This window comes from Megalops cyprinoides, chromosome 14, assembly GCF_013368585.1.
Source record: "Megalops cyprinoides isolate fMegCyp1 chromosome 14, fMegCyp1.pri, whole genome shotgun sequence".
NCBI classification, from domain to species: domain Eukaryota; kingdom Metazoa; phylum Chordata; class Actinopteri; order Elopiformes; family Megalopidae; genus Megalops; species Megalops cyprinoides.
In genome coordinates this window covers 9,491,815-9,502,067 of record NC_050596.1, presented here as the reverse complement: position 1 = coordinate 9,502,067, position 10,253 = coordinate 9,491,815, and the positions used below count along the sequence as shown (strand labels likewise).

Below are 10,253 nucleotides of genomic sequence, written 5' to 3'. Positions count from 1 at the left end.
ATTTTACAAGGGGGTAAACGCATTAAGAAATGTTGATGAATCTATTGTACGGACAGACTGGAATCCCAGGTGTCCTCCAGGTTGACAGAACTGCACGATAGGAGTACAAGAGACAAAGTGATGAGCACCACATCACGCCATTGACACCCTGTGGTGAATACATGGTTGCCCCCTTACACTTTCACCGGGTTGAAAAAAACAAAAAAAAACTTTCCTTTCAGGAAAACAAAAAGAAAAGATCTGGTTTTTGTCTTAGTGTAAGGTGCTAAAAAGATACATACCAATAATTACAACTCTGCAGTTTATAAAATACTGCAAAATACTTTTTTTATCGAAGCAGGCATATTAAGATATAATTAACATAAAACAACGAAAGTTTTTAATATAGATTTAAAACCATATTTACTTATTGAGATTGCACTTTACGGATTGCTAATCACAGCACAGAATGCACCAATAACGTTCTTCTAGACCAAAGAATAATCAAAAACAAATAAACTTGTAAGTAAGTAGGTGCTCAAAAAATTCACCATGAGGAGAGTTGTGGACTACTGACTAAGCCTCCTCTAATAACTTTATATTTACGTGCACTTTCAGGGGTGTGCACGATTTAAGATCATGTGCTTCAAAATCCACTTCATGAAAACAAACACCCACACGCACATATGTGTATACATATATGCAGTATGTGTACAAACATGTAACTCCTTGATTACCTTCCCATTTGAGGGCATAATCTCATTAGCTGGTTGATTGGGTTGTAGGCGGTCAAAAATCCACTCCACTTCTGTCCATAGAACAGGACAGACACGGAATCTCTGTCCCATTCGTTCAAGCGTTTGGAGTATTGTCTCTGAACATTATTTCCAATGGAACGATCCAATATCTTGCAGACTTCGTGTGAGGTGCTGGAGCAGAGAGCGGCAGAGAAATGTGATACACTGTGCAACAATACTGTTCTTAGAGGAACCTGCTGATGTCCGTTCCGCCGTGCGCTGCAGGGGCTTGATATTGACCTGGGTCCCTGTGTGAACACAGCAGTTCTGTCCGTATTGTTCTTTCACATTATAGATGCAGAAAAGCAGCCTTTTGTACAATACCAAAACAGTAATGCATATTCAAACCGAAAGAGAAAACATTTTTATGGTTATACTGACATTAATACCTGTTTGTCCAAATGAAGAGCAAAATGCTTTCGGATATAAGAGAAACGTATGAAACAGTGCACAAAAGAACAGCTTCTTTGACTCCACGCACACGAGAATCTTGCGGCTTCTGGGCCGGGGCTTCGGACGCTCCGGGGAGCCAGACCCCGGCTGCACTCCCGGACGCCCGCCTGTCCACCTCACTCATCCCTCGCTCCAGGACACGGAACGGACGTGGGAATGCGTCCAGCTCAGCTGAACGCCGCGCCCGAAGAGAGCCAGCTCTTCCGCGTGTCCGGGCGCGCGCGTGATCGCGGGGTCCGCCCCTCCCCCCTCGTCCTCAGACCAGCATGTGCCGTCGGCGGTGCAGAGCCAGGTGGTCGGAACGCGAGAAGCTGCGGTCGCAGTCCGCACACTTGAAGGGCTTCACGCCCGTGTGCTTGCGGTAGTGCCTCGTCAGCTCGTCCGAGCGGGCGAACTTCCACGTGCAGCCGTCCCAGGTGCACTTGTATGGCTTCTCACCTGTGTTACCAGAGGAAAACATGCACCAAATGTTAAATAATGTGCGTGTGTGTGTGTGTGTATGTGTGTGTGTGTGTGCATGTATGAATGTTTATGTCTGTATATCTGGCTAAAGTGTCTATCAATCACAGTGGGAAGCTGTGTGGTATTATATTGAGGTTGTCTTTATAACAATATAATATAACAAGAATATAATGTAACAATATAATAAGACTTTTGGTTCAATACTGTGCTGGAGATACCATGCTGTCTTGAACTTAACCCTTTTACTTACACTTGCAGCCATTTATTGCATGACTTAGAATGTGGAAGAACTGCAATGCAACATTTAAATTTACATTTGCAAAATACAGTTTACCATACAAAAAATATAAATGCTGTGCTAGTGAACTTGTGGTTCTTTAATATGGAAAAAAGCTGCAGTCTGACATGGTAACAGAACAGAGTGACTCACCAGTGTGTGTCCTCCGGTGGGCTTTCAAATGGGAGCTCTTTGTGTACACCTTATTGCAGCCGTCGAAGTCACACCTGTGGATCCGCCTCTTCTTCGAGTCCGGAGATTCGGACCTCCGCGGACGCCGCAGGCTCTCAATACTGAACGGTGACATGGAACTGCGATGCAGCAGAGGGAAAGACAGCAATACGTGTCATTTGCAATGCTTACAGTGCAACCTAAATTGCATGATATATGTTATCAACTTCTGTGACCAGACTTTATTCATGTGGCACGCAGTGATCCATTTTCTTACTCGTGGCTTCTAAAAGAAAGAGAGAGAGAGCAGAGAGAGTGGGCTGGAGGATACAATAGAAAGGAAAGGGGTGGCTTCAGGCAAGAAAGTTAGATGGTTGGATAAGCTTGTGAGTGAACTTAGTGCTGCCTCAGTAAGCAGAATGTAGCATTTATCTGATATAATTACATGCATTTAATGCACTATTAAAGGCATATGGACATGAATTGTTTGCTTGTTGCATTTTTCCTGTTTTTATATGTGGTTACTCATGCTGTATATATAGTGTGGTTTTGTGGGGATCTCTAGAATGAATTTCCCGAATGTCATTCTTTATATGTATGTGTTCATCTGTACCTATATAAAGGGTTATCCCAACTAATAATCCTTATGTTTAATTGACAAGTCTCCATGCAACCTATCTTCAAGTTTTTTTTTTTTTTGGTACTGTAAGCCAGTAAATGTGATATTGATATTTTGAATTGATCTGCATAGCAACTTCCATTTCAAAGTTTCCAGAGCAACTTACATTGCTTGTATATCATCATTTATAACACAGAACACATACCAAAGCAATGTGAGTTGACTACCTTGCTCTAGGCTACAACAGCAGGGGCTCACCTGGGAATCGATCCAGCAGACTTTAAGCTGGAGGACCTATTCCTTTTCATTATACTGTCAGACAGCTACAGTATGTCTTCCTTTTTCAGCAGGTCATTTTCTCTACTTCATTGACATTTATCCTGGCATGAACCTTTCTGAAACATTAAGAGCCTCCTTTGCATCCTACTTTCCCCCACAGACTTCATCTTTACCCAATTTCTTTTGCATATCATTAAGATCAGGGCACCAGCTTTCACACGTGTGGATGTTTTCCTTCAAGACTTCAAGTCTGTGCCATAGTCCACAACTCCTAATTGAAGAACATTGAAGCATGAATGGACCCAGTCCTGCCTCATTATTCAGAGAATACTTTTTCCATTACTCAGCTTGCTTCTGACCACTAGATGGAGCCATTTCACCTCTTTACTGAGACAGCCATTGAAGAACACTTCTGGGAGTGAGGTCATAAGTGGTAAGGAAACACATACTCACCAAAACAATGTTTTGCACTCTGGTTGGGGCTTTTTTCAAGGAATTTGTATCATTGAACGTTGATACTTAAAAATAGCTTTGTGTTTTGTCCCAATACGTTTAGCCAACAGCGCACTAAGACACACATGATGAAGCTTGGGGTCTCACACTATAGTGTGAGAATGTGAACTGAGAGAAGTTACGGTTTACATGCACCAGGTTAGCGTGTAGCAGTGTGTTTAGTCTGCAGACAAAAGGAGCAGCGAGCACACTGGCTCTCGGCGCAGGCAGCACTGCAGCTCACAGGGGGCATTTGGACACTGGCGGAGAGGAGCCACGTCAGCCCGACCCCACCCACTGAAACAGCACAAACACTGAAACGCCCCTCCGCACCCCTCAGAAAGCTGACACGCGTCCATTTCCTCACAGTCTCGGCTCAGAGATGAACAACCACAAATATGGTAGGCCCCCTAAAACCCTCCCCTCTGTCGCCCCCCCCCCCCCCCCCCCCAACAGCTCTCCCCTGTCCTCTCCAGCAGTGACTGACACGTACGGATGGTGATAAGGCAAGAGGGAGTGACGGGGGCTGGGGTCACATGGGGGGGGGGGGGGGGGGGGGTTGACCAGACAGCCCTTCTGGTGAACTGTCTCCACCACACACAGCCCCACTTCCTGCTTCTCCCTGGCTGCAGGCATCACCTGTTGCTCTTGGCGGCCTGCCACGCTCGGGGCCTGGCGGAAATGAGCGAATCGCGCAGAAATGAGGCCGGGCCGCTGCTCCTGTGGAGCAGGAGGAGGCTGTGAGAAACTCCACGTCGGCGCGTCGGCGCGTTGGCGCGCTAACGGCTCTGAGAAGAGAACCGTCCAGGGCATGCTAAACATCTCAGAGAGGGCCAGGTTCAGCATGACCCCTGCTGTTTCGGGAAAAGGGCTCTGCAACTGACCACGTTCCCCCTTAATTCACAGAGGCTCTCAGGCCTGGCAAGTGAGGCAGCGAACACTGACAAAAGGACGATCGCGGAAGCCAACTCATTTCACCCGCCTCGAGAGCAGTCTAGACACAAACTCTTCTATGTACAAGTGTACAGAAGATTCATTTTTATGCATTTTTTACTATTTGCTGCAGCGAAAGAATCAATAGCTAATTACTGCACTGAGGCAGAAAAACAATAACACTAAAACAAATGAAATTAAGTGCCTCAAATCAATTTCTCATTGCCCTGTTGATTTTGATTAATATTTGATTAATATCGCTGTAGTTTATATACGAGTGCAACAATGTGCAATATCAAGCACTGTAACTGTACTTTTAAGCATATAAAACCCCTCTAACTCATTGGCTTCAACTCTCTGTTACCCTGGCATGCGGCTTAGCCACTTCCCCTGTTTGGCGCTAACAAATGAGACAGAAGAGGAAGTGTATCTGAGGATAGGTTTGAATGAGCTTACTATGTTTTGTCCTGTACAGTCAATTTCCCCCCCGGATCACCCGTCAAGGGGGTTCTACTGTAGCTTCTGTCCCATAAAACTGAACACTTTGCCAGAAGTGACTCCATATTTCTTTTTATAAGACTTTGCATTTCTCAAGAACAATCAGCTAAAACAATCCACCAGACGGCTAGAAATATTCCAGTACGTGAGCCTTCAAAAAGACACAGAGGGTTGAATACAAAAGAGAAGGTTTTGAGATGTTTCCCTTGAAAACCTTTGCAAGAATTGATGCATCCAACCCAGAGTCCCACTGAAAATGAACATAAATCATTCCAGAAATGTTATTGTTCATATGAACGATCACATACATATGTAAGAAGACTTGCTTACAAAGACACACACACACACACACACACAAACATCTATGGTCAGGTAAACAAGCCAACAGGGGACGGGCAGTCAACAAGACACAATGCTACAGTCAGGTTATAAATAATGTATAAGCAACAGAGTGACCGACAGTGCTTGTTAACTTCCACTCCTCGGGCACTTTTGTGCGAGGGTCCCAACTCTACGCTCACCGACCGTCCCTGCACCTGCTCCGCTGAGAGGGCCCCCGGCCCCAAGGGGCCCCCCAGACACCACCAGAGCCTCACTAACAATAGCCGACCAGCCGTCCTCAAGGGCTTCATGAATATGGAGGGGGCAGGCGGAGGAATCTGAGTTACACATGCGCTCCCAAGAGGAGCATCACTTATTAATGGCCTTACCTTGGACTTCACCACAGGCCTACACTGCAGAACTACCCTGTACTGTATCAGGTACTGCTCAGAGCCTCATATCCTGACTGAGCTGATGGGTATAAATTCTCATTGGTGACCATTGTAAATGTAATTATATATAATGTAATATGTAATGTAATATCCTTCGGTCCTCCTTGAAGGATAACATACTGTGAAAGAAAAAAAACTTTCATGCCTCAAACTGCACATCGAGGGCAAAATGACTGAACAAAAAAAAAAGAGCGCAAAAATTGTGTGTATCAGACAAAAATGGTTTTTTTTTTTTCGTTTTTTTTTGGCTGAGGATGTGTGTCATGAGAGTAACTGAAATCTACCCACCTGTAATGACCTTGTGGGGAAAGCCAGCACACTGACTCTGTGAATCTGTGGTCTACAACTCAATCAGTCTATTTGATAGCACGCTCTTTGTGGTTAAAGGAGCACTTGTCAAAATGAAACTGAGAGCTTAAAAATGAGAGAGAGTTTCTGTGTGAGTGCATGTGTGTGTGTGTGTGTGTGCGTGTGTGTGTGTGTGTGTGTGTGTGTGTGTGTGTGAGAGAGAGAAAGAGAGATAAAGAGACAGCGAGAGAGAGAGAGACAGACAGACAGACAGACACATCCAATGTACTAGGCTGTCATGACTAGCACAAACTCAACTCATTTTAAGTTCTGTCTTTGCACAAGATCCAAATCATTTCAACTCAACTGGTTTCCACAAGCAGTTTAATATTTCCAATAAAACACTAAACCCTGCCAACGAGATATATAAACTTGAGAATGCCTGCTGGTCAGTGATCAGCTTCATGTGAATGTGGATATGAGCAGGGGCCTGGTTTTGGTGGACCCTCTCTCTGTCCTGTGAAGCCAGCCAGCGGAACGGGACGTGTGGCAGAGTCGTTGTCACCTTGGAGAGCGGGGCTCTGTCAGCACCCATGTGAGCAGCAGCACCCACGTGGGGTACTCCTGTCACTTTTAGAAACAGGAGTGAAATCAGAGTCCTGCCGGCTGGATGGCTCCTCTTACACAGAGCGCTAAGGGCTGCCACGCTCACACACTCAGCGCACACATCACCATCTGCCCCGCGATAGCAAATCAGCTGTTCCCTGATGCTGAGCCTCAGCTGAAAACACGCAGAGTGAAAGAGTGTGCCATGACAATCTGCCCTAAGCAAAAAAAAATACACACACACGCACACGCACATATGCATGCACACAAGCATACACACATTTGCATGCACACACACGCACACACACAGCCACGCATACGCGCATACACACATTCACACAAGCATATACACACACATTTGTGAACGCGCACACACACACACACACACGCACGCATGCACATAATGCCACATAAGGGTCATTTACCAAAGCAACATGTTGTGTGTAGTCATTTCTCAAAATTCAGTCATTACTGCAGGGGCACATTGTCACTTGTCTTGATCCTGAAATTTGTCACAATGGTGTGGCATCAAGTCAGGACATTAGTTTGACAAGGTGAATTCTGGCAGTTTTATTGTCAGCAGAGAAGTCGGGGGTTTTGATCCAGGCACCAAGCCTGAGGAGGTGGTAGTCTGTGACTCATCTGATTCAAAACAGGCGAGATCCGTGTTAGACAACCAAAAACATGGCGGCTTTTGAAAATGGCTTTGGACAAAAATCCACAAGGGATCCCACACAATGAGATAACTGCTTCAGCACTGTGAAGGAACTAAAAGACTGCATCTGACACAATGCCATTACTGGCCCTGACAGAACCATCACGCACAGGAATCTGAGAAATAAAACCAAGGCAGTTTCAGTCTCTTACCAACAAAAAAAGAGAAATAACAGGGGAGAAATAGACAGTAGTACTTACTCTTGTACTGCTCTGGCTATGGAGAGGGCATTGGATCCTGTTTCATTAACACTGTCCAAGGTCACATTTGGCAGGTCATCATCGTCGCTGTCACTTTTGATTTGCTTCGGCGACAGGCCATTAGGGTCCGCTTTCCCTGCTGTGGAAGGAGCGCAACAAAGGAGGAATTAGGCGGTGAACGGCAAGGCTGAACCTGAGCAAGACGAGGAGCCGGTCTCTGAAGACGTGAGACAAAGGATGAAAGCGACCTGCTTCCAGGATCTCCATTACAGCATCGCTCACAGCAGCCGGCAGGAATCATAGATGCAGAAAGAAACCGCAAGGCTGAATAGTGATCAATCAGTGAAAGTGATGACACAGTGGAAATGTGAGTTACCTTAGAGTGAAAATGTGGGAAAAAATGTGAAAAAAGTTCACGCATACTGTATGTACTAGTCTCTGAATTTCAGGTTGTTGTTACGTGAACAACATGATTTCAAATTTTCTCAAGTGAAAAACTGCTGATGGGTTAAATCAATGGCCTATCAATGAATGCTAAATATGCAGGAAACACTTTCTCTCCCTCTCTACAACTGACAGCTATCACTTTGTGGTAGGCGATCTGTCCTGCAAAAAAATGAATCTTTGCTGAGATTTTTGCTGGTCCTTTGCTGGTCCTGGTGCCCAGAATCGATGCTTTACACACTGTGCCCCACGTTTGGGACACCAGGCCCTCCTGCTGTCAGGACACCCTCCCCCAGCCCCTGCCCCCATCTCCACACCCCCCCCCAGGAGCAGCCTGGAGACTGTCCTTCCTTCTGGGGTAGCACTGTTGCAGAGGGTCATTTCCTGTAGCCAGGCGTACCTCCGTGCTATCGCTGACTTCCCCCGCCCACGGCCTAAAGAAAACAACAGCCCCAACATCACACTACAGACATCCTTATCTGCAGGCCCGGGGCAGGGAGCTGCTGATGAATTCAGATTCCTGCGCGGTGGTCATGCGACTATCCAACAATGGATGGCGTCAGATTGGCCTTTATTTAAATTAAGGCATTTTTTTCTCACTTCCTTTTATTTTGCATTCACAACCTTGCTGGAACTGACATACCATAACACCAGAATGAGTCATAACGGTTAAAAATGAAAGTATCATCAAAATGGATATCGTGGGAAACTACATCGGCACCCGTTAAAGGAAAGCACAAAGTATGCAATTTTGGTAAAAATACCTGAAAACAAAACTAATCCGTATGTGTAGAAGCAGATTTATTAAAAGAAAAACCGGCCATTGCTATAATATCATCACATTGGTTCTGTATCAACAACCGTGAATAAATTCTTATTGTATTATGTATTAAGTATGAACTGTGCATTGAGCGGTCAAAGCAGAATTTACTTGATGTAACTACACAATGGATAATTTGTGGCAAGGTCAACTGCAGATTGCACTACCAACATGTGTATTAGCAATAAAAGCATACCAGCTAAAGTTAAACCACAATCTAGGCGACCAAAAAAAGACTCTACGTTCAAGAGGATCCTCTTGGAGAGGGACTTTCCCGAAGGGGCAGGGAGGAGAGGGGACAGAGCCACTGAACTGGGCTCCAAAGATAGAGGCTTTATTTAGTATCGAATTAGTCTTGGAGAGCATGAGCTGTTGTGTGTTCAGAGAAATGTCACTTCCCATTGGTTGGGCCGAACGTGAACTTCATCCAAGTGCGGCACCACTGTGACCCATGCCCTGCCACTGAAGCCCGTCACAAACCACCCCCAATATTTTGCCCAATTAGTGACATAGTCTCCACAGAAACCACAATCAGCTGTATAAAAAGGACTGCCAGTGACTCTGTGGCAATGAACTCCTTGGACAGTACGCATTACGCATTGGCGTAATACAACACTACAGCACAGAGACAAAAACTCCCTGACTCACAATATGCAAAGGAAAAAATATGATAGCATAGCTTACATTAGAATATGTATCTTATTTTTGACACATTAGTTTTCATTAGTTTATATGTTGCATTATACGACAACATTAGTTTTCTTGACATTTTCCTCAGCTATTAATGTAATTAATTCTTTTTATAGAATTTCCAGTACATACCCATGATTCCATTCACTTAATTCCATGTGCTACATACACTTATGGATTTGAGAAAAGCAGCATTGTTTCAATGTCGGCAGAATTTTACACCCATCTAGGTGGTGGCAAGTATCTCAACATCCAGCCACACGCAAACAATAGGTTCTTCGTGATGCATCCACGCAAAGGAGCCAAGATTAATGTGATTCCACACCAATCTTACCCTCTGACACAAAGATGTGTTTATCAAATACAGGAGCAAAAAGAGGTTTTAAAACTACATAAACCTCTTGATTTTTTTTCCCCTGTTGTTTCTACTCTGTGCCTGTATCCATGGTAACTACACCAGAGTTGAAGAGAAAAAGCCCTCTGGAACAGAATAGCCAGCCTTCGCCTCCACTGTGAGTGTGGAGACGTGATGTTTTAAGGGGTGGGGGGGTATGGGGGCGTCCTGGGGGGGGAGGACAACGGTTGCTAATCCACACCTGGCAACCCTCACCTCATGCTAACCCTGTAAAGCAACACAGAATGCATCGGGAAGCACTACCAAAAAAACGGAATGTAACACCGGAGGGCGTTGGCCAGCGAAACAGGATGTCTGTATTTTTTTGGAGCAGCACCCGCCCAGTGTTCAGCGTCAGTAAGC

At 45.2% G+C, this 10,253-nt stretch overlaps 1 protein-coding gene across 1 annotated transcript in view; it reads right to left on the bottom strand.

Annotated features, from left to right (window-relative positions):
- Window positions 1–345: 345 nt before the first annotated feature.
- The window catches only part of LOC118789420 (Krueppel-like factor 12), a 35,703-nt gene continuing 25,795 nt past the window's right edge, over window positions 346–10,253 (bottom strand). The window contains exons 4-6 of the mRNA XM_036545834.1: window positions 7,543–7,681; window positions 2,122–2,279; window positions 346–1,667 (exon numbers count right to left, since the gene is read on the bottom strand). Coding sequence (XP_036401727.1) covers window positions 1,486–1,667; window positions 2,122–2,279; window positions 7,543–7,681 — 479 coding nt within the window. The 3' untranslated portion in view covers window positions 346–1,485. The remainder of the gene's footprint in view (window positions 1,668–2,121; window positions 2,280–7,542; window positions 7,682–10,253) is intronic.